Source organism: Neovison vison, chromosome 13 (assembly GCF_020171115.1).
Source record: "Neovison vison isolate M4711 chromosome 13, ASM_NN_V1, whole genome shotgun sequence".
In the NCBI taxonomy this organism is placed as follows: Eukaryota; Metazoa; Chordata; class Mammalia; order Carnivora; family Mustelidae; genus Neogale; species Neogale vison.
Window position 1 is genome coordinate 108,101,624 of NC_058103.1, and position 25,590 is coordinate 108,127,213.

The following is a 25,590-nucleotide window of genomic DNA, read 5'->3' on the forward strand; positions in this document are numbered from 1 at the left end:
GAAAATGCTCTGGATACTGTGGGCATCTAGTGATGTTGATATCTGAATTATTCACTGCCTGTGCGTTATGCACGCGCTTTGGGTTAAAACAAATTCCTGTTCCAGGTTCTCTCTCTGAGGGTTGTTTTCCTGTTCACCGTGTAGTGAGGCATGTACAGATGGACTCTGTTAGCACGGCTCTTGAAGAAGGACCCCCTCATCAGACAACCCTGCCTTTTCAGCTGTGGGTTCACAGAGCAGGTGCTTTTTCTGATGAAGCCTGGGTCCTGTCCTCCACAAGGGTGTTCTTCTGGCTCTGTCAGGCAGGTGTGGTTCTTTGGTGGGGTTTCTCTGAGGCACACACATGACTGGTCTAGTGTTTCCTAGAGTTGGAATATTGTTTTGGAAGCATATTCATAGTGGGTCTTCCACAAATACTTGTGAATGTTGTTGTGACAGCTGGTTACTGTGACAGTCTTCCCCTCTGCAGGACTAAACCCTTATTCCAAGGGCACGTGCTGATTCTTACTTCTTTCTGTCTACCCCCATTCCCAGCACGGAGTCCCAACATGTGGTAGGTGTGGAGCCAATGATCGGGGCTAGAGGAAGAGTTAAGGACTTGAAGGGAGACGGAGAGAAGATGCCACCTGCTTCTCCTTGACATGCAGCTCTTCTCTGCTGTCCTTCTCTTCCCTATCTCTTTCCAGCTCCCCTCTCCCCATAACCAGTGTTGTGACTCACTTCCTAGCCTTAATTCCCCCTTTTAGAAGATAGTACGGATTTCTTTCATGTCCTCTCTTCACAAAAATGAAAGGTGACACGTCTTCATTATAAAGAAATGGCCCCAGCCACTTCTGGAAAAACTCTAGTGGTTAATCAGTTACTTTTCATTTAAATATATATGCTTAATGCTGAATTACACTGTAAAACTCCCAGGCTGATTTATGGCCTCAGTCCGCCTTAATTAACATCGATTCGAGGGGAATAGTAAATGGGAATGGCCTTCACAATTGAGGCTCAACAATGAACTCTCTGGGTGTTGTCCAATTTGTAACATGATTTACATGGAAGCAAGCCCTTCCTTTCCCAGGGTTATCCCTTTTTCATCTGGTGCGTGGGACAGGTTATATATAATCCATAGATAGGAACATTTGCTGTCAAATACTTTGGCTGATTTAGAGCCAGGCCACAAAATGGTCACTATTAATAAAGAAGGAGAAAAAAACCTAATCTGAGGCTTTGCAGGGATTCCAGGTTCTCGCTATGTGTCATCGCTTGTCCCGTCTGTGGCGTTTTTACGAAGTGGCCATAATGAAAGTCAGATTAAATGCACAGGATATATACATTTAATCAACAGCCATCAGAGTCTGCGGTGCTGGAAGAGTTATAAGAGCCCTGTGAATGCAAATTTATTGCAAAAGAATCCAAGGGGTGGGGGAATGAACGTCTGCTGAATGGTACTACCTGACACGGGACACCGAAAACCCTTCCAGAGTGAGTGATTTAAGTGTAAGGTTTGGCTTGTAAAGCTGCCAGCTGCTTGGTTTCAAAACTTGAAACATTTCCAAAACATTGGATGAGGCACTTTATATGTGCACTAGAGTAAATACTCTGGTTTTACTGCCAATTTAAATGTGCTCAGTTTACAGTAATGAGCTTGTATAGGCATTACCTTGTTTATAGAAAGTGGAACAGGAAGAAATGAACATTAACCATTACCAGTAGCGATTCCCACTGCCTTCTACCACCATGCTGACGGCCAGAAAAGTTTCTTGTAATTCGGGAATATGTCACAACTGACATTGGTGTGTACTTGGCCTTCATGCCATGTTGCTTCAACAGAGTAACAAATGCTCTAATTCAGCGTGGCTCTGATAAGGCCGCTCAGACCAGTTGGCTGTTTCGTACTACTTTTTTCCTAAAACAGATGTTAAGAGCCTTCTCAGATATGGGAATCATGGGGCAGTAGAATAGGTAGGACTGATTATATATAATTGAGTTTGTTTTAGCCAAGTCTGTTCTCTCTGAGTGAATCTATCATGGGAGTGATTTATTTTTTTCCCTTTAAAAAATTATTCGGGTGTGTTTTGATGCACTCCATGGAAGCGATGGTCTTTGTCTTTTGGAATGACTGGCACCAGAACCCCTTTGGCCCTTTGCACTCTTGGCATCCTGGACTGGAGATGGGCAGACATATTTAGCCTGAAAGACATAATTTGCTCAGACTGGAAAAGAAAGAAAATCTAGAAATCTAAGGAGACACTAGTAGGCACAATGCCTAGAAGTGAATAGGTGCTTCGTGAATACTATTGAGGGAGATAAAGGAAGGGATGCAGGGATGGGGGGTTGTTAATAGGAAGAGAGCCTGGAAACCCGTTTTTTAAGAGACTTACCCTCAAGAGTTCATCTGTGTTTAGACTAGACTTTTTACAACAAAGTTGTCCCTACTGATTGCCTGGGACTCCTTGTCTTTATTTCTGCATTTGTTTGCATGGCTTCTGAGAACCCTTTGGCCCAAGTACACATACTTAGGAGAGCAGGATTATGCTACCCAAGAATACCACACTTCCCCTGCAGGGTAATCCCATTGTGTGGGCTACTAGCAAAATGCAATGTTGACCAAAACCACGAACATGATTCGTGTCTGCAAAGAGCAGGATTCTAATGACACGAGTCTGTGGCTCTCACGTTGTTCTACCACCGCGGGCTGCGTATGTTTTCTGGCTGGTCTGGCTTTACTGCTTTTTTTTCTAACTGCATTTTCATGGCAGAAAAGGGAAAGGAAAAAGGAAAGAAAGCTAGTTATCCAGTATTTAATAGTTCAAAATATTGGCTACCGGAACGTTCCTAGGAGATGAGCTCTAGCTCTTTCTATTTTCTCTCTTGGACCCTCTCCTTTTCCCTCTACTTCCATTTCTCTTTCTCTTTGGTTCCCTTCTCAGTTCATCGTTTCTTAGTAGGAAATCCCTAAGGCTTATTTTTCACAGTCGTTAAATACAACTGTATTTTTTAAAAAATACTTGCTTTCTAACACTATTTTTGCAGTATTTAGTTTCCTTATCCTTTCAGAGCCTCTTCTTCCTAGAATCTGCCATAGTTTTCATGCCTTTTAATCACAACTCTTTCTAAACATTTCAACTTACAACATTTGAAAGAATCTTCTCTCGTGTCTCCCTTCTGTTTGTGATTATGACTAGCTTGATGAGTTTCTGACCTATGTACCCTGTGGGTCTTCGTGGTTTGGGGGGCCTGCTTGCTGGGAGGCACACTGCTTCCTCTGAAGACAGTCCTTCCTGCAGCAGAGCGTGGGACTAGGATCCCAGGGCCCTCAAGCCTGGATCTGCTGGCCGGGTACAGGGAATCCTGGAGGGAAGGAGAGCAGCTGGACTTTGATTTCTTCCTTCTCTGTCACCCTCCTTAAACCAGGGTATCAGATCATCTTCAAAGAGGAACTGAAGTCAAGGAGGAGGGGCTGATCAGGCCAGCTGAATTGTTTATTAGGGATAGAGTTTCTTTCTTCTATTTTATCCATTCCCTACCCTGGGTCATACTCCCTCATTATTTCTTGTTTTCCTGAAGTGTTCTTCTAACATGTCAGCCCACACTGATTTCTCCCTTGTCTCAGGCCAGCTCCTGCCATGGTTATCTCTACCATTCATCTTGGCAATAAATTTAGAGTACCTACATAATTTAACTTTTCAGAAAGTAATCTTGTATTTGAAACGTGATTATAAGTTCCAGGACAGGAGAGAGCAAAGTACATGTCTTCTGTTGGTTTTCAGTAGTACCTACAAACAACTCTGTGTTTAGAACAGGCTTTCTTTCTTTCTTTCTTTTTTTTTTTAACATTTAATTTTAGGTACTCACCACACCCAGTGTCGGGTTCGAACCCACAATCCTGAGATCAAGAGTTGCATGCTCCATTGACTGGGCCTGCCAGGTGCCTCTAGAATAGGCTTTTAGTAAACATTTAGCAGTTTTTTCTGTAAAAATTTCTGCTGAGCTGTTCCTTTCTTAGTTCCAACTTGCTTTTTTTTTTTTTTTCTGTCAAACCTGTTTCTACAGAGGAGGGTTGGAAGGGAGAGAGTTTTGCAGGTCCTTCAATTTTGTGACATGGTTACATTGCACTGAAGAACCATAACTCTTCTTTAGACTCTTTCTTAGATTATTTTTTTTTAAATTCACATAATTTAAAGCATTAATAGTTGCTGCCCAGTGTTTCCACTTCTGGCATTAAAGTATATATACTCTATACTCTAGAGGGATCTTCTGTCACAAAGCAACAAGATCTTGCACAAACTAATGCATGTGTATAAATATATGCATTTAAATTTCATTTTCCAATGATCTATTGATAATATATTGATCTTGTACCCTGACACTTTGCTAAATTATACCTTCAGTATTTTTTTTTTTTGGTAGATTTCTTAGGAATTCCTATACAGTCAGTCATGTCTGAAAAACAGGACAATATTACTTTTTCAACCTTTTTTGCCTTTCATTTCTTTTTCTTGCTTTATTACATAGTATAACATGAAATATTATTACAACATGAAATCAAAACTATTAGTGCAAACATTAATTTTAATGCATTGATTAATTAAAAGAACACCGATCTTAAAATGTATTGGGGGCAAAAGGAAAATGCAAAAGCTGGCTTTTCTATAAAAGCGAATGATAATATCAGCTCTTAGAACAGCAAACTAAACCTCCATCAAACAGCAGCAGAATATGCATTCTTCTCAAGTACAAATGGTGCATTCACAAAGATAGACCATGTCTAGGCCATAAGACATACTTTAACAAATTTAAAAGAGTGGAAATCATAAAAAATACTCTCAGCCCACAACAGAATTAAACCATAAATTAATAACAGAAGATCACTGGAAAATCCCAAAATATTTGGAGATTAAATAACACATTTCTAAATAACACATGTATCAAAGAATAAGTCCCAAGAGAAATGAAATGAAAATAAAACTTATCAAATTTGTGGGATGCAATGAAAACACTATATAGTGGAAAATTTATACCATTGTGTTATGTATATATAGAAAATAAGAATTAGTCTAAGCTTCTACCTTAGGAAACTAGAAAAAGAAAAGTAATGTAAATCTAAAGTAAGCAGAAGAAAAATAATAAAAAATTCTACCAAAGATCAGTGGAACTGAAAACAGGAAAACATTAGGGAAAATCAATGAAACCATGGGCTGGTTCTTTGAAAAGGTCAATAAAATTGATAAATATCTAGCCTGTCTAACAAAGAGAAAGAAAGAAGACATAAATTACTAATATCAGAAATGAAAGAGGGACCATCATGGACATTAAAAAGATAATAAAGGAATATTGTGAGCAACTGTATGCCCACAAATTTGATAACTAATGAGCCAATTTCTTGAGAGGGGCATTCTACCAAAACTCACACAAGGAGAAATAGATAACTTCAATAGCTATATTTATTAAAGAAATTGAATTTATAGGTTAAAAAAAAAAACAAAACCCTTCTCACAAAGAAAACTCCAAGCCCAGGTACATTTACAGCTGAATTCTTCCAAATATTTAAGGACAATATAGTGCTACTTCTACAGAGACTTTCCGAAAAAATTAAAGGGAAGAGAATACTTCCCATTTTACTCTTTGAAACCATCATTACTCTGATAGCAATACCAAAGACATTTAAAAAATACAGAGATCTTAAAATCTCAACACCTGTTAAATTGGCACCCACTCCTCTGAGATATTCATCACTTGTCACCTGCTGCTCCACAGTTCTTTTAAAAAGAAATTATCCCGATCAAGGACTTGGCCCTTTAATGGTCTCAGACTATACTATATGACCTTCTTCTTCCTGGTTTCCTGTATTTGGACCCAGGGACAGTCATTTAATTTACATCTGGGGGCACTTGAAAAAAGGTGCTGGAACTAATCAGAAGCTCTTCTTGGGAGGTTGACCTAAATTACACCACAAAGGAATAGTTGATGGTGGAAGCTGAGGATGGAAACACCTATTGGCTATCCCTAGATAGGCCCATATAAATTTAAGAAATTGAATTAGTAATTAATAACTTACAAAAAAAAAAAGAGCACTGGTCCAGATGGTTTCATTGATAACTAACATACCAATTCTCTGCAATCTTCTTAACAGAAAATGGAAGCAAAAGGAACACTTCCCAACTCATTTTATAATGGCCAGCATTACCCTAGTACCAAAACCAGACAAAGACATTTACAGGAAAGAAAAATTACAGACCAGTACCTCTTATTATCCTAAATGCAAAAACCCTAAAGAATATTGGCACATAAAATCCAATAATATATACACCACAACAATGTAGAGTTATTCCAGGTACACAAGACTGGTTCAAAATTCAAAAATCATTTAATACAATTTGTCACATCAACAGGTTAATGAAAAAAATCTTATGATAGTATCTATACATTTAGAATTAGCATTTGACAAAACCTAACACCCATTCATGGTGGAAACTCTCAACAAACTAAAAATAAGAGGAATTTCCTCAACTCAGGGATAAACATCTAAAACCTATAGCTAACATCATGCCTAATGAGAAATTAGATGCTCTCTGTCTGTGATTGGAAACAAGAACCTCCCTTTTGCCACTCCTTTTCAACATTGTGCTGGAAGTCCTGGCTAATACAGTTAGCCCAGAAAAGGAAAGAAAGTGGGAAGGAAGAAATAAAACTGTCTTTGTTCAGAGATGACATGATTGTCTAGGTAGAAAATCCCTAAGAATTTACCAAAAACAAAACCCAGAACCATAAAAAACCCTTCTGGAACTAATAAATGATGTAAGATATAAGGTTAATGTAAAAAAGTCATTTGCTTTTCTATATCCCAGCAATGGACAATTGGAATTTGAAATACAAAACACAATACCTTTATATTACCACAAAAAAGAGAACTACATAGGCATAAGTCTAACAAAATATGTATAAGATTTTTATAAGGAAAACTCTTGATGAAATTAATCAAAGGAGATCTAAGTAAATGGAAAGATATTCCATGGATTGGAATACTCAATATTATTATGATGTCAGTTCTTTCCAATTTGATTTGTAGATTCATGCAGTCCCAATCAAAATCATGATAAGGTATTTTGTCAATAACGACAAACTAATTCTAAGGTTTGTAGAGAGAAGTGGAAGACCCAATGGTATTGAAGGAGAAGAAGAAAGTTGTAGGACCTATGGTACCCAACTTCAGGGATTTCGTGAGGCTATAGTAATCAAGACAGTTGTTGGCAAAAGAATAGACAAATAGATTAATGGAATAGAGTAGAGAGACCAAAAATAAATGCACATAAATATAGTCAGCTGATCTTTGACAAAGGAGCAAAGGCAGTGATGGACAAAGAATAGTCTTTTTGACAACTGATACTGGAAAGACTAGATATTCACATGCAAAAAATGAATCTGGACACTGACTTTACACCTTCACGAAAATTAACTCAAAACTGACCATAGACCTAAATGTAATAGAACTCCTAAAAGATAACATAGGAAGAAATGTTGATGGCCTTGAGTTTGGCAATGAGTTTTTAGATACAACAAAATCATGATCCATGAAAATGAAGAACTTTTTTTTTTTATCTGCTAAGACACTATGAAAGGGAATGAAAAGACAAGCCATAAACTGGGAGAAAATATTTACAAAACACATATCTGATGAAGGACTTGTATCCAAAATATACAAACAACTCTCAAAATTCAACAGCAAGAAAACACCTCAAACAATGGGCAAAAGATCTAAGACACCTCAGCAGAGAAGATACACAGACAGCAAATGAGCATATGAAACAATTTTCAGCATCATATGTCATTAGGGAATTTCAAACTAGAACAACAAGATAACCACCACACACACATCAGAGTGGTTAAAATCCAAAAAACTGACAAGACCAAGTGTTGATGAGGATGTGAAGCAACAAAAGCTCTCATTCATTGCAGGTGGGAATGCAAAATGACACACTTTACTTTTGGAAGACAGTTTGACAGATCTTTCAGATCTAAGAACAATCTTACTACATAATCCAGCAATCACACTCCTAGGCATTTATTCAAATCAATTGAAACTTCATGTTCATACAAAAACCTGCACACAATAATTTTATCCATAACTTCCCTACACTGGAAGAAATCAAAATATCCTTTAAAAGGTAAGTAGATAAATTTTGGAATATCCATACAACTGAATATGATCAGCCTTAAAAAAAATCTAACAAGCCATGACAAAAATATGAAGGAAACTTAAATGCAGATTACTAAGTGAAAAAAAGCTAGTTTGAAGAGGCTACCTATTATGAGATTCTAATTATGTGACATTCTGGGAAAGGTAAATTGATGGAGACAGTAAAACAACAACAACAAAAAAGAAGTGTTTATCAAGGGTTTATTGGAAGAGGATGAGATGAATTGATGGGAGTACAGGATTTTAGGGCAGTGAAGAAACTATTGTGTATTATACTGCAGTGGTGGATATGTGATACACATTTTTCAAAATCCACAGAAGTATAAAACACAAAGAGTAAAGCCTAATTTAAACTATAGACTTCAGTTAATAAAATATCAATACCAGTCCATAAACTGTGACAAATGCACCACTCTAAGATATTAAAAATGATATCAAATATATCTTTTAGGTATTGAAAAGAGAAGAAACTGAGGAGGGGAACATAGGGATATATGAGACATCTCTGTACTGTATGCTCAGTATTCTACAAATTCAGAATGGTTCTAAATATTAAAGTATTAATTTTTAAAACGATTATTTATTTATTTATTTATTTGACAGAGAGATAGGCAGAGAGAGAGAGAGGAGGAAGCAGGCTCCCCACTGAGCAGAGAGCCCGATGCGGGACTTGATCCCAGGACTCTGAGATCATGACCTGAGCCAAAGGCAGAGGCTTAACCCACTGAGCCATCCAGGCACCCCAAAGTATTAATTTTTAAAACCAAAACATGTCCAGGCAGATTTGAAAAAGAACAAAGCATAACTTTTAGAAATAAAAATAGACATTGAAATTACCAGATTAGACCCAGGTAAAGAGAACTGGATAACAGAACTGAAGAAACAGTCCAAATGCAACACAAAGAAAAAAGGAGATGAATGGAAATGAAGAAGCATTTTTCAGTAGAAGATCAAGTGAGTAAGTAAATTAAGCTACACACATAGGTGCAACCTGCACAGTCCCCTATCTAATATACATGTAAACATACATATTGGAATATAAAGAAACCATTAAAATATCTGTAAGCATATTAAGTTTTTAATAGCAAGTTGTAAAACTCATGCAGATATGATCTTGTTTTATAAAGTTATATACATATTATTAATATATGTATATGTATTGGGCCTAGAGATATGAATGTGTGAACTTTGGTTAATGTGTGAACTGTGTGATAATGAAATTTGAGGTGATTTTCTACTTTCTCTGTTTTTTTTTTTGTATAGTTTAAATTATTTAGAAGAATATATCCCACATTGACAAAAAATAAAGCTATTTTTACATTAAAAGATTTTAAAAGGGGGGGATGAAAAATATGAGTGGTTAATGGACATTGAGGGTGGACTAAAAAGATGTAATACTTGGAGTTTCAGAAAGAGAGATTGAAGAGAATGATAGTCAAGGAAATGATGATAATGAGTAAGAATATTCCAGAACTTAGGAGGCAGAATTTCACAGACACTATGAGCATAATGCTTAATTATTGAAGTATAGAAATTGATACTTAGACATATTGTGATAAAACTTGAGGACACCAAGACAAAGACAAGATCTGAAAAGCAACCAGACCAAAAAAGGCAGCTCATAAACAGGAAGTTTTAATAAGAGACTTATAGCAGACTTATTATAAACACCATTGCAAGACACAAAATATTGGAATAATAAATGTACTCAAAGTATTATGAGAAAATATTTTTATGTTTAGAATTGTATAACCTTCCTGGGATGTCTTTTGAAAATGAGGGTGTGATAAATATATGTTCAGAATTGAGACTTTATTCCCAATAAATCTCGACCAAATGAAATTCTAAGGAATCGTGAGAATGAAAACTTTAAAAAAAACCTTAAATATAAGAAATTGTTTGCTGTACAGAATAATAACTTTATAACAAATAAACCCCTGGAGGAGAGCAATTAGATTTAGTATTCTAAGGCTATTTTAATTGTTTGGGGAAAATGTTAAGATATGTATTAACTTTAAACTTCAAGTTGTTAATATGCATGATAAAATATCATGGATGACCACTAAAAAAAAATGTACACCTTCCATACCAATAAAGTGAAGAAATTGAATTGTAAAGCCAACATTAATAGTTTGAAAAAAAGAGAGAGAGAGAGGCACGAGAAAACGGGATAAAATAAGCAAGACAAACTGAAAGCATCAAGTCCAAGTATTACACAGTATATAACACAAAATGCAATTATAATAAATACAAATGTATTAAACTTGCCAGTTAAAAGACAGATCTTTTTATATTGACAAATAAAATCTGGCCATATACCAGTTAAAGAGAGACAGCAAAGTCGTAAAGACATAGTTGAGAGTAAAAGGATGGGGAAAGATCTATCAGAGAAATATTACAGAAATATACAAAAGCTTAGGTAGCTTTACTAATATTAAACAAAATGGGCTATAAGGCACAAAGCTTTTTTTAGTAATGAAGAGGACCACTTCATATTGATAAATGGTTCTGTTTAACCAGAGACTTAATAGTTATGCACTTATATTCACTAATAAAAATAACCTAAAATCTATAAAGATAAAAATGACAACCCTAAGGGATATATTGACAAATCCACTACCAAAGCAAGAGATTTCAACACAGCTTTCTAATTATTGTTAAAGCAAGCAGATAAAATGTCAATAACAATTAATTTGTCCCATTACTAATGATATTAACATTGGTCGCTTGCTTAAGGTGCTGTCTCACTAAGTTTCTTCAACATAAAGTACTTATTTTCCCTTTGTAATTACTAAGTATCTTGAGGGAAGATCCTTTGAGACTACAAAAACATCCAGTCTTTCATTATATTTTTATCCACTGATTTTACCACCCATTGATGATTTTTGCCTCCAGCAATTACTACTGTGGTATTTGACAAATGGTGATTATCTAATTCCATCATTCCTTCACAGCTATTAGTGGGAATTCTTTTGTGAACTAGAGCTTTCCTTATCCCCCACTTACATAGTCATTAAAAAATTTCTATAATTATGGACTCTTGGATGACTTTTTTTCATTCTGTGAGTGATAATCCCCTGCTATACTTATTTTGTTGCTTAAATTATCCCAGTATTGGTTATTGGGAGCCCCTTCACATCAGCTCCTGTATCTTTGTGGTATGTTGCCATCAGTTTTTGAGTATGTACTTGATTTCCAGCACTGCAGTATTGCAGGATCATCCTCTGTTTTTCCAACTACAGCCCTGAAATAAACGATTTCTCCAATGATCCCTGGTTGGAGAAGAACACATTAAGACAGTACTCAAAACTTCTGAAATTACCTAGAGAAGCTGAAAACCTTCAAGTATTTGAGGTATTTGTTAGCCTATGTACCGACAAAGTTATCAGTACCTGTTTTTAAATGTCATAAGGCTCAGTCTCAAAAAAGAATAACCTAGTAAAAATACCAAATATGGGCGCCTGGGTGGCTCAGTGGGTTAAAGCCTCTGCCTTCAGCTCAGGTCATGATCCCAGGGTCCTGGGATAGACCCTCACATCAGGCTCTCTGCTCAGCAGGGAGCCTGCTTCCTCCTCTCTGCCTGCCTCTCTGCCTACTTGTGATCTCTGTCACATAAATAAATAAAATCTTTAAAAAAAAAAAAATAAAAATACCAAATATTTTCACCATCAGTGTACCAGGGAGAATAATCCTCACATTTACCTTCTGGGTCCAGTGGACTCTTTATGCTTTTTAAATTTAAATTATTTTATGAAAAATTTACAAAAGTAAGAATAAATAGTAAAACCAATAAAATAAGAATTTAAACATAGCAAACCAAATTTTTCTTCCATATTTTCCTGGGTGTTTGGAGGTATTGCCCTCAAATGGGCAAGGGCCTTCGAATGTAACTATCTGCTCATCAGCTATGTATGAAATAAGAAATATTCGTGTCATAAATACTGATTCCAGATTTTAAGCCCACCTCTAATAGGTTATAGCTTATTGTTACTTCTGGTTCTTCTTGCATGTGCAGTTTCACAATGTAATAGTATTGAAATTTTGAGTGCTCATAATTCTGTATAAAAGAGGATGGCTATCTTTTTGTTCCATAATTACAGACTGTTCCCTTTTTTAGTTTTATAAACAGATTGAGCAATTCAATGAAATTTTTCTTTTCTACATAATATCTGTTTTTCAGTCATTTTTATATATACACCTATCTTCAGCATTTGTTTATATATGAATCATACAAGTAAATTTTAATATCATAAAAGCTAAAGCAATTGTCACACATGCTTTTGGCAAATCAGGTTCATCTAGGTTCTTGTAAAATAGTAAATAATTATCTTATTGAATGAGTTAGAATATCATATTTTCTCTGTGTATTTATGTTTGTTTTTTGATTCTTGAATTTAAGAAAATTTACTGATTTATCTTAAAGACTCCTCGTCCAAGATTTTGCTTTGTTGACCTTACCCTCATCCATAGAGTCTCCCATGTGTCTGCCTCTTTGCCTTTGTCTTCTGACTCATCTACAATTGTGAAATACCTCCCTCTGTTAGTCTCCTCTTTCTTACCGTGGGCTGGGAGGAAAATTCCCGAATTCCTAGCTTTCCAATAAAAAGTGTAAAGAATATGACAAAGAGGGGCACCTGGGTGGATCAGTGGGTTAAAGCCTCTGCCTTTAGCTCAGGTCATGATCCCAGGGTCCTGGGATCAAGCCTCACATTGGGCTTTCTGCTCAGCGGAGAGCCTGCTTCCCTTCCTCTCTCTCTGCCTGCCTCTCTGCCTACTTGTATCTCTGTCTGTCAAATAAATAAATAAAATATTTTAAAAAAAGAATATGACAAAGATGATATCTCCAGACTTTTTGTATGTGGTTTTGAAAGATGCTCCATTCATTTAGACAACGAAATAAGAAAACTGAAGGATGATGAGGTAGTTGTGATGTGTTTATTCATTTCTTGACAGTGCCATAATTTTTTGTTTTGTTCTTTTTTAGCATGGTTGGAAATAAATGATGAGTGATAATGGGATGATTCCTAGGATGATGAAACAGCAAAATATTTCAAGATACAGGGAAAGATCACTAAGGTCATATCATGTATCTTAAATGGATAAGATGATCCATGTACCTGAATGAAAGCAGTAAGAGAATGAATCAGTTTCATCCTGTTAAAAAAAAAAACAAAACAAGTAATTTTTCTTTTTGATCTTTGGAAGACCTCTAAGAATCGAAAAAGTCATGAAATATCAACTCTTTTATGGTATGTTGCCATCTAGGTAGAACTGCTCGGTACCAAAGTTAAATAAAGTGGATTAAAAAGTTTAAGAAGTTTCATTCAAATTGTGAAGAAAGGGAACAAGAAATAGTGACAAGATCCCTCTTCCTTAAACCTGACAATGCTCTAGAAAAGAAACTGATTTCTTAATTTTTTTCCCTTTGTTTCCTCGGATATCATACTGTGTTTCAAAGGAGTACACAGATCTGATGAACTATCAAGAAGTTTGATAAGAGGAGTGGAAAGAGAACCAGACCAGGAGTCCAAAAACTATGGATCTGATTCAGGCTTGGCCACTAACTAGTTGCATTTCTTTGGGCTGGGCAATCCTGCAAACTTTGATGTAGGAGAGAGAGCAGTGGACTGACTCAGAGCCACGTGAGAACCTGCTTCCTCAGACTCTTAACCTCCCTTTCTCTCAACTTTCCCATCTTCAGTAGAGATAATAAAATCCTGTCATTAGGGTTGTTGGAATATTTAATGAACTACGAGAGACTGGAAGACCCTGGGGGGCTGGAACTGCTAGTCATCTTTGATTGTCTTGTGTTTAGAAGTAACTAAGGGTTTACTGAATAAACGAATATATTACATTAAGCATATCTATAAATTGCACACTTAAAATGTTATGAAATTACTAGGTCATTGTGTTTGTACTTGTTACATATGAATTAAGTACTTAGGCAGACTTAAGTTTTTTCCCCCTGTATCTTAAAAAGCCTTCAGGGGGCTCCTGGGTGGCTCAGTTTGTTGACCATCCGACTCTGATTTCAGCAGGTCATCATATCACGGTCCTGGATCTGAGCCCTGCATTAGGCTCCTTGAACTGTGCAAAGTCTGCTTAAGATTTCTCCCTCTGTGCCTCCCCCAACTCCTGATTTCAGTAAATAAATAAATAAATAAAATCTTTAAGAAAACCTTCAGGAAAAGAAGGTTCCTTCAACGCAGGCTCTTTTTTTTTTTTTTTTTTTAAATCAAATCAATGGAAAATCAAGTTTCAGAATAATCTAGAACTTGGTATTTAAAATTGTAGATATATCCTCATTAGCATCATCTGTGACTATCAAAATGGTAGGCAGTACCAGATAAGTTTTTCATTGTGTTTATTTTATTTTTTTATTTTTGATTTATTTGGTAGAGAGAGAGAGATCACAAGTAGGCAGAGAGGCAGGCAGAGAGAGAAGGGGGAAGCAGGCTCCCTGCTGAGCAGAGAGCCCAATGTGGGGCTTGATCCCAGGATCCTGGGATCACAACGTGAGCTGAAGGCAGAGGCTTAACCCATTGAGCCACTCAGGCGCCCCCATTGTGTTTATTTTAAATTGACTGATATCTCATAAGTTTGGAAACTTTCATTGTCAGGTGACAAATTTTATATGGTAAAATATCTTTGTGTTCTTTGAGCTTTCATAGTCCAAAAATATTTGTTTGGGTTTCTCTCTTTAGTATCAATAAAAATTTTTACATTTTTTTTTGCCTGTACTTTCTCTTTTTGTTCACCTCATTTCTTAGAAATCTTCTGAGATATTAACTTGAATAATATTTTAAACACTTAGTCTCTTTGCCATTTTGATAGAATCTCTTTCCTTTTTTAAAATTTTTCATTTTTTAAAATTTCTTTTCAGTGTTCCAGAATTCATTGTTTCCATTTCCTTTATAAGGAAACCAATGGTCTAAAGAAATCCATGAGACACACACACTTATGTGTGCTTGTATATAAATGAAATTTATTATGTATGGTTATCTGCATGTCTGTCTGTATCCTTTATCATATCCTTCTATAATAACAATAATCCAGTAATAGAATGTTTCTCTGAAAAAAGAAAGAAAGAAATCTGTGAAAGATCAGTTTGAAAGACCTTTTTTCTTTGCTGAGCTGTGTAGCCTGCCCAGCAAAGGGAAAGCAGTCTAACTTGGATCTGCACATGTAACTTGTTTAGCTCACTGATTAGTTTGCTCAGTCATTGCTCAGTTCAGGATCTGACTATAAATTAAGTGAATGCTTAATTATTCCAGCAGCCTTCAAGTTCCCCTGTGAAGTTACTTAAGCCTCTGACAGAGAAACTAGGATCTAAATCTTGATGACTATTAGTTTGTTCTGTGATTTTACTATCCTCAGTGTATTGTGTGTATGTATGGGACACTCTGTCCTTCCATCTTTGTTTGACTCTCACCCTGGTCGAGGTTCACTAAAGGTAAGAACTACTTTTCATCTTTGGATAACCTTGAGGTAGAAATAGCATAGAATAAATTCCTGTATTCCAGGAGATGCTGGACTGAGTGCTGTTCAAGGGGCTCTGGTAATGCTTCAAATTTTGTACTTATAGGCCATTAAACACAGTGAACAAATATTACTATCATGGTACTTCCATAATACTTGGCTGTTGGTTGGCTTCCTACCTTCATCTCACTGATCCCCTTCTTTTGTCTGCCCCCTTAGATTTTTATTAACAACGAGTGGCAGAACTCAGAGAGCGGGAGAGCGTTTCCTGTCTATAATCCAGCCACAGGAGAGCAGGTGTGTGAAGTTCAAGAAGCAGACAAGGTATGTCCTTTTTTAGCAAAATGTTGAAGTAATTGCCTTCAGACAATGAAACACTAAGCTTATGCTCTCCAGACACCAGCACTGACATTTGTTCATCACCTTTTTCCTGAAAGCAGGTGGTTCTTTATTTGGAACGTGATCTCTCCTGAGTTGTGCCTCTCTCTCTAACAGGCAGACATAGACAAAGCGGTGCAGGCAGCCCGCCTGGCTTTCTCTCTTGGTTCTGTGTGGAGGAGGATGGATGCTTCTGAAAGAGGCCGTCTGTTGGATAAGCTTGCGGACTTGGTGGAACGAGATAGGGCAGTTCTTGCAGTAAGTAGCCTCCAAAAAACATTGTCTTTACTCCAAATTTACCATTCCACTGAAATGCAGATTCCTCAGTCTTTCTGAAGCCCACCTGTGGAAAAAGCTGAGGAGTCCATAATACAGAAAAAATGAGAGGGGTAGGCTTTGGCATCAGATGGGCAAATGCAGGACCAGTGAGTGTCTCTTCTTTTTTTTTTTTTTTCCCAATTTATTTATTTTCAGAAAAACAGTATTCATTATTTTTTCACCACACCCAGTGCTCCATGCAAGCTGTGCCCTCTATAATACCCACCACCTTGTACCCCAACCTCCCACCCCCCCGAGTGTCTCTTCTTATTGAATTTTGAAGAACAAAACCATAGCTTCCCATGACTGTTAAGGACCTCTCTGCCTTCTTTTCCAACTGTATCCCACCCTCGACAAACAACACAAAACAAAAATGGTTCAGCAACAGGAGAGTCACCAGGAAGCCTGTGGAAAAGCAACCCCAGATGATTCTTTTAAGAATCAAATAGGATTTTTTTTTTTTTAAACCTCCCCAGAGTTAACCTCTCCTGACTAAAGAGAGTCCTTCAGAAGCACAGGGCCTTTTTTTTTTTTTTTTTTTTTTTGAAAGCTGTGACAAGTAGATTTATCCTTAATTTGCTCTACAGATATTTTAAGTTTTTTTTTCAATTTATTTATTTTCAGAAAAACAGTATTCATTATTTTTTCCACACCCAGTGCTCCATGCAAGCCGTGCCCTCTATAATACCCACCACCTTGTACCCCAACCTCCCACCCCCCCCCCCGCCACTTCAAACCCCTCAGAGGGCCTTTTAAACATGTCTGGTTCCTTTGTTCTGCCACATTCTAGAACTGGTAAAAAGGAGAGATAGCCAGGGACAGTAACATTCTTTCACTAATGCAATTTCTCACCTAAAGAAGTTTCTCTCACCTAGTGGTTACTGTGTTTATTTTTGCTCTTTTTAAAATAAAACTCAATTTCTTAGAGAATATAAAGTTCTGGGAAACCAGAACCATTTGGGAAAGTCCGTGTCATATATCAGAAATCTCGAACTCGATCACCTGCAGGTGATCCATTAACATGAGGACGTAGACATTCAAACCACAAACACTGCATCATCCACTCTGCCCAGGGAAGCAGGGTACAACTGGGCTTGCTCTGGGGGAGGGGAGCACAACGGTCCTTCCTTCATGTCCCTTCCATCTTGGCTCTTTCCTCTAACCATCCCCCTTGGGTCCCGTCAGGGATCTGTCCATAGGATGGGAACACAAATGAATCCTGGAACTCTGACTGTATATAACATTTACTTTTCTATAAAAACATTTTCTAATATGGTACTTCAAGGAAAACTGTTTCAATGAGGTGTTTCTGCATTTTGTGAAAAAGGCGTTCCATGGTAAAGTAACTCCTTCTTAGATATTCCCAAGACACTGAGTATATGAGAGACCCTGGAAAGCCCTGCTCACTGTTCTTCACACGTACACTTAAGACTCAACACTATTATTCTGGATAATCTGTCAATATTGTGAAAAACTGAATTCTTCAGAACACTTGGGAAGGAATGGTGGTAAAGATGCTTATCTTTTTACTGGATTATAATTTCTTCGTGCGAGTAAAAACTGTATTTTACTTCTTTTTTTATAAGCCCAGCACAGTTGCTCGCATGTAAATCATTGGGGGGAGGGCAGCACATTGATGGTTTGTAAGTATCTGTTTAACTGAGTGAAATCTACCCAATATTTACAAATTCCACTAATAGTATGTACCTAATAGTATCTACTAGGTAATGATATAGTTCATTTCTGCAGTTACATTTTCATGTCATGAAATTCAAGTGCAGCCCTTTTTCTGACGTTCTGTCTCACTGATCAATTCCTTTTTGCCCTTATACCTAAATGAGATTTCTCTTTTTAAACACTCCAGAACCATGGGAGGAGTAAGTTTTAATAAGAAATAGCCTCTGAAATATAGGGAAGTCCCTGACCAGAGAGCAAAGTTAATACCTCATCCAAGTACACATAATTAATTGAAAATAAACAAGTGAATTTGGCTGGTGTCAGCAGCTCACTGGGACGATATAGGTGGCCCAGATTCTGGTTATTGACTGTTTCACTCAGTGCTGTGTAGACCTTGGCCGTGTGCTGGCTGCATGGAGAATGTAGTGCCCATCTCATGAGTGTATACATGTCCTAAAAAGTACACGGAGATAATTTGATTCCCCTTAATAAAGAGGAACCAATATACAGTGATAAGTAATGTGATCTCTTAAAATGATTCCCATCTTCTACACATAGTAACTGGGTAAATTTCATTGTAAGTAATTGTATTTTTATGTCATCAAATGGAAAATATTTCCATTTTACTTTTGTCAGCACTCGAGTCATTCTCACTCCAGGGTGTTGTAAAAAGGGGTTACAGAGAAGGACGGCAGATTATAAACATATGTATTTGCTTATTTAATTTGTTAAACTTGTAACGCCTTTGATATTTCTCAAGTTGAAATACTCTTTTCTCATTTCAGTGTGTCCATTTGGATTTTGTAGTTGTTTCTACAGATTTAAGCAGTTTAGGAATATGTCATTCAAACAGTAACATTTATAATCTACAACTGCTTACCATGTCTATTTTTATTAAATGGACCAGATACTTCCCTATTAATAGGTAATGGTTGTTAACATAAATATTTACAAAAAACCAGCCCTGAAGTTGTTAAAGTGTGAGCTTCCCTGGAGGAGATCTTGTTTATTTGATGGTAATAAATAAACTCGCTGTGCACTGTGGATATTCCATTTCTCAGCAGGGATCTTGGCAGCGGTGGAAAACGTTTTATATTCTCATCAGTTGTGTAAAAGCCATGTCCCCACTTCTCTTTATGGATTCAGATTACTGGTGTAGACTCTAAAAAGTCCCCACGCAGCTCCGATCATTAAATAACAGACTCTGGTTTGACAGGCAGAATATTCTCTATCAACAGTTGAAGAAATGTTGTGTTTATGTATTATTGGGATAGTGGTTCCTGGAGCGACCAGGCATGAGAACATGTGCATGCATATTCATTGTGGTTTTTACTAGAAGTTAAATTATACTAGCGGTGCTAAAAATCTATTTATTTGGGAAGTCAGGGTTGGCCACATATACAACATTATTCATATTCATATCTTCTCTCTTCCTTTTTTTCTTCTGCTCCAGAAATTATTTAGTGTATCACTAGAAAACTGTCTCCATTTCTTTTCCTACAGACCATGGAATCCCTAAATGGTGGCAAACCGTTCCTGCAAGCTTTTTATGTGGATTTGCAGGGGGTCATCAAAACCCTTCGGTATTACGCAGGCTGGGCTGATAAAATTCACGGGATGACCATTCCTGTAGGTATGTGAAATCTGAGTACATTGAAAAGGAAACATGAGGCTTCACCAGAAATACACTTTCACCATCAAACACAAACAGCTGTCCCATAGCAGGTAGGGCACACTCACAGCAGCTTGAACTGAAGAACCGAACAGACACATCACTAACTCTGCCAGCATCCCTGTTCCTGTGTGTGGACAGTCTACGCATAAGTGCAGTGGCAAGCCGCTCCCACGCACCCGGCACTCAGCTAAGGTGCAGGTGGACGTGGCGGTCACAATGTTGGGTGCTGGGGGTGCAGCGAGGGGTGTCGGACATGGGGAAGTCAGGGACAGTTCCACGAAAATTAAGACTTGGTCCTTTCCCTCTTGAAATGTGAAATCTATGGGTTTGGAAGAAAGTACTCTAAAATGTTAACAACAGTCTCTTAGGGGTGAGATGGTGGATAATTTATTTCTCTTTTTTTATACTTGTCTGTATTTTCTATAATGAGAATGAATTCCTTTCACAATCTGTAACCATTCTTTCTTTTAAGATCCAGGTTAGGAGCTAAAGCCCACAGCAGAAACAAAGACGTCTATGGGAGAGTGACTGAGCTGCCGGGTCGTGTGGCTTGGTCTGCAGTGCTGTAGTCCTCTAAAGGGGAAGGGAGGTGTCCAGACTGAGTTCATCAGTGGACAGGGTCCGGCCCACGCAGCGGGTGCCAGTGACAGCTAATACCAGGCTGAGATCTTAGCAATGCCAAGGGGAAGGTAGTCTTATTAGCATCCTCACTGACAGAGGAAGAAACCGAGGCCTAGTGAAGATAAGCAATTTTCCTGACTCGCCGGCAAGTTAAGTTGTAGAGCTGAAATTCTGACATTAGGGTCTGGCGAATCACTTCGCTTGATGGTCATGTTAGATTCTGGGAAGAAGATACCATGAGAGGAAAGGGAGCAGCTGAAGTAGATAGGAAGATGCCAGTAGCCGCAAACACACGTAAGGAAAGGAAACAAGTATTCCTGGTGTGGCTCCTGGGGACAGCTAAGTGCTTAGCCAGGCACTCTACCTTTGTGCTCTGGAAAACAGCCCGATTTCCACGTCTACAGTCGGAGGTGTGCAAAGTAGGGCTGGGCCTTCCTAGGCAAAGTGTTGCTTGGCCAGAAAAAGGGGAGGCTGGCTGGCCGTGTGGATGGAGGGCTTGGAGCGGTGCTTCTCAAACTTTGGTGTATGTATGTATTGCTTGGGACCTTCCCCAAGCACAGTTTCTGCTGCAAGAGATCTGGGCTGGGGCCTGAGATTCCGCTGCTCACCAGCGGCCTGTGGCTGCCTGGGTGGGGCTTTTTGGCCTTGAGCAGCGAGGAGAGGATCCAGACACCAGCACCAGGCAAAGGGCTACTATGACCCTTCACTCAGGCATGGGGTGAGACGGGAAGTCGCCGTGAGCATGGAGAGGGGACAAAGGTGAGACTGCAAAGGTCTATTTTAAAATTACCTCCATGAATGGTGGCAGCCCAGGGAATGTTAGTCGTTAGAAAATGGGTTTGCTGTCCTAGGCGCTCTTCCTTGCCATGCCGAGGTTTTCCTTGTTCGGCACACTCGGGTTGGAGAAGGTTGCTCCTCAGGAATGTCAGGCTCTCCATGCAGTCCTGGCTCTGAGTATTTTACAGAACCCCTGCTCTCTAACCCCCCGGGCTGTGGATTTAGGAATGGCCAGAGTGGAGCAGGGTTACTGAGCAAGCCTGTTGGGGGGCCTGAGAACGAAAAGCTTTGTTAAAAACAGAACACATGCCAGCCTTTTTAGGTTGTTCTCTCCTGGGTCAATGCAGAAAGGTAAATAAACAAGACCGAGACCAAAGGCCCTTGGTTTTTTGTTCTCCGTACCTCCCCCCACCAATTCACTACTAAAACAAAATTTGTTTGGGGCATTTAAATATCTTTTATGATTTACAAACATCTTAAGAAGTAAGGTGAGACAGAAGGCTGAACACATACATCTCTCTTTGGCCTAACAATGTCTTGGTGTTTTTTGCTTTCTTAGAAAACACTCTTGTTAGGTAAAGATTTCCTAGAGTCTCTGATGCTTGATGCTTTATTTTACTTTATGTGGCAAGAGGTGTTTGGTGCATAGGCATCACTGCTTTCATCTGATACTCTTTGGAGATCATAAGGACATTGATGTAGGAGTTAGAAATACAGGACTTCGAAAAGGCTGTCATAGTACGTTTACACACAAAATGGTGTTCAGCCCATGAAGGAGAAAAGGGAGGCATTCTCTTAAACCCTAACTCACGTTTAGTTTCCCTAATTTTTCTTAACGTGCATTTAGAGGGATACCAGGTGAGGGAGGCTCCAGAGAGTCAGGAGGCTAGTGGGGATTTGAGATGGAAGAGATCTCGCTGCAGTGCCTCCCGAAGATGAGGGAAGGCTGGAGGCAGACGTGAACTTGGCCGCTCTGCTCTCTGTTCCAGGTGTAGGTACAGCGGCTCTCGACTGTAGGCTGCTAAGAATTCAGCTCCTCTGCCCCTCCAGCTAGCTCAGGGCTTAGGGAATCTAGCTGGACTGAACCGGGGGAAGGGAAGATACAGGAAAGCCAGGGAAGGAGGGCAGTTATTAGTCACTTACTTATTCTCAAAAGTGTTTAATCAGTCCATTCGCGTTTGTCCTTTGTAACTCCGTAACTTAACATGAGCTTCATTTTGTCCCTGCATTCTTTGCTTTTCCCACCGAAACAGGAATATAGGAAGGTTATTAGTCTTTAACCTTGCTGTCTTTATTGTGTTACATACATTTCTTTGTGAAATACCCTGGTTTTACATTTGGAATTATAATACAAAGGAATAATGTAGTTTATATCTGCACAGTACTTGATTGTGTAAAATGTTCTTTTACACACAGGACCTGTGCGATTCTGAGTGTGATCCTGTGAAGCAGGTTGGGTTTTAAAAGGTATTGTACCCATTTTACAGATAGGAAAATGAGAGAGCAAGAGTTTAGTGTCTTGAACAAGGTGACATGGCCAGTAAGTGGCAGGCCTGAGATTCAAGCCCAAGTCTCTTTCTGCCTAAGCCATTGTAGACCCTCTTCTTATGGAGATTTGGTCCAGCAGGACAGGAAGATGAAGAGGCCAGTTACCCTGGTGAAATCTTTAATCCTCTGCAGATTTTTAGATTAATAGACTTTTGATTCTTATTATTCAGGGTAGTTATGTTCTGTAAAGTTGGCTTGGACACTGAATCAGCAAATACCAAACTGTTGCTTCCAGAGGAAATATGAGGATGAAAAGCACAGTTCTCTTTGGTCACCCATAAAAAAGTAAACCAGAAAGGTTTTTTTTTGTTGTTTTTGTTTGGAGTTTTTTTGTTTTTGTTTTGCAAAATATAAGATTACTTTGTTTTCATTGAAGGACATCCTATGGTTCATCCAGCCTAGTATCTCTGACACTGAAGGACAAGACCCAAAGACAGTAGGAAGAATTATGCTATTGTCACTTTCACTCCTTCCCATTTAGTGAGGCAGGGTGATCTGCCCTGTAATGGAAGAACTCTTCCTTCCATCTCTTCTCCCAGGCACCAACTTAAGCTTCTCAGTCATTCACTCTTTCCTTCATGCATTCATTCACTCGACGGGTTTTTTGTTTTGTTGTGTTTTGTTTGTTTTTGAGCACCTGCTATGTTTCCTGGCCATGTTAAGTGCTGGATATACAAAGGTGAAGAAGTAAGATGGTCAAAGAACAGTAAAGAAAACAAGGTAGACAATTTTTGCAATTGCAGTTGCAGTATAGTGTGGCTTATTCAGCTGTAGAAGCATGAAGTCTGATGGGATGCCGCAGGAGAGGGATCACTGGGTCTTAAGGCTTCCTGGAGCAGGCAGGGGGATGTACAGCATGAGCCCTGAAGGGCAGCTCAGTGAAGAAGGGAGGTTGCACCGTCACGGGTGGGGACAGTAGCCTATGCAGAGCGTGGAGGGAGGACAGTACTGTGTGACAGTGGGTCTGACCGGACAGCCAGGTGGGAAAGATGGTGGGGCTCAGGGTAAATCATGCTACCTACAAGCTGTATTCCAAAGTGGTAGTGAGTCACTGAAGTCTTTTAAATAAACAAATGCCTTGGTTGATCAAAGCTGCATTTTACAGAAAGCACTTTGATTCACAGGATGCCTGGGTGGCTCAGCTGCTTAAGCTGCTGCCTTCTGCTCGGGTCATGATCCCAGAGTCCTGGGATCGAGTCCCACATCGAGCTCCTTGCTCAGCGGGGAGCCTGCTTCTGCCTCTGCCTGCTACTCTGCCTGTTTGTGCACTCTCTCTCTCTCTGACAATTAAATAAAATCTTAAAAAAAAAAAAAAAGAAAGCACTTTGATTCTATAATCAGTTGTTAGAGCAAGGACGTGCTTCTTTCCCCTCTGGTTGAACCGTAGCCTCCCTTTATATTTATATTTGAGAAGAAGAGAAACAGGTTACAGCATGAGCACTTTGAGCCTTCTACTAGAGAGCTGCTTCTCCCTCTGAATTGAGAACTTCTCCCAGCCCTCCCCACTCCCTCTCCTGCAAGGCCCACAGTGGGGCACTGTCATGGAGTTATGCAGTATTGGTGTGATTCACAAGGGTTTTCAGTGTTGTTCTCTTGACAACACGGGTTTTTATTTCCTGCCATGCTATTCAGGGGAGCTGTTCTTCCTGAGCATAAATCCTAAGCTTTGACCCTTTTACTACGGCACCTCCTAATTATGCTGATAAATAATAACCATTACTGTGATTTATTGATCACTTTGTGCCCATTAAATTATCTCTAATCTCATAGCAGCCCTGCAGGGGGAATATTATTTTCCCCATTTTGATTGTTTTTAATCTATATCAAAATCTTCTGCCACTTTTCACGTCCACAGACTCCTTGTGACAGAGGAAGGATCCAAGCTTGTTTTCAGCTTACTGAGGGAGAAATGGAGGTTAATTGATTTCCTTGACTTAAGATTTTTCTATGTAACAAGTGATTCTATTGATTGTGTGATATATAAGCAGGGAAAATATCCATGCTTTAAGCCGAATTCTGACATGAAAATGGCTTTATGATACATTAGCATATAGCAAAGGCTAAACAATCTACCCATGTCATATGTAATTATTTTTCCACTATACCCCCTTTCACATTTACCTTTTGAACTAAAGAGCAAGCTAAAAACATGCAGACATTGGCTCAAATCACAAGGCATTGCCTTCCAGAGCTCAGTCTAGCTTAGTGTTGTTGACAGAGGGTGGGCATGGTGAGGTCTTCTGTTCACTCAGACCGAGAGTGAGGAGCTGTTTGCTTGACCTGGATCCTTTGTAGGACCTGAATTGCTGGTGACAGGAGGTTGTGAAGCCTGCTTCACACCTCTTTGAGAAGTTAGGATGAAGGAAGACCTGAGGGGTCTCAAGGCCAGTCCACTCATTTTTCAGACAAGGAATCTGAGGTGGAGAAGTCACTTTTTTTCCCAAGCACACGTGCTAGAGCAGTGGTGAAGCTAGGAGGTCTTCTTGACTCAGGACCATGTACCTCACCTCTGGGAAGCTACTAGCAGAGTCCGGGGAGGAACAGCATTAGCACACATCAAGTCTCAGTGTTTGCATAGGCATGTAAGAGTTTATCATTACAGCTGTCAGTGTTCAGTGAGGTCTGCTCAGTGTCGGAATACATAGGTATTTGCTAGGGGACATAATGGAATAGCTCAGTATAGCTGGTCTAATTGTTGAACACTGGGGTCATCACAAGGGTTACTAACTCCTCAAAACACAGCCTAGAGATTCCCTTCACTGAATTGTGTTACAGATTTTTATGCTACTTAATAAACTCACTTTTAGTGAGTATATAAAACTTGCTGTAGTTCTTGAAATACGCTTAGTATTATAATTGGAAGCTATTTCTGGAGGTCCATGTTAGACAAATTTCCCCTCAATTTCTGGCACATTACAGATTTTTCTGA

The 25,590-nt window shown here is 38.7% G+C and overlaps 1 protein-coding gene across 1 annotated transcript in view; it reads left to right on the forward strand.

Annotated features, from left to right (window-relative positions):
• The window catches only part of ALDH1A2 (aldehyde dehydrogenase 1 family member A2), a 95,084-nt gene that overhangs the window by 23,306 nt on the left and 46,188 nt on the right, over positions 1-25,590 (forward strand). The window contains exons 2-4 of the mRNA XM_044231009.1: positions 15,887-15,991; positions 16,163-16,303; positions 19,544-19,673. Of these exons, the coding sequence (XP_044086944.1) occupies positions 15,887-15,991; positions 16,163-16,303; positions 19,544-19,673 (376 nt within the window). The remainder of the gene's footprint in view (positions 1-15,886; positions 15,992-16,162; positions 16,304-19,543; positions 19,674-25,590) is intronic.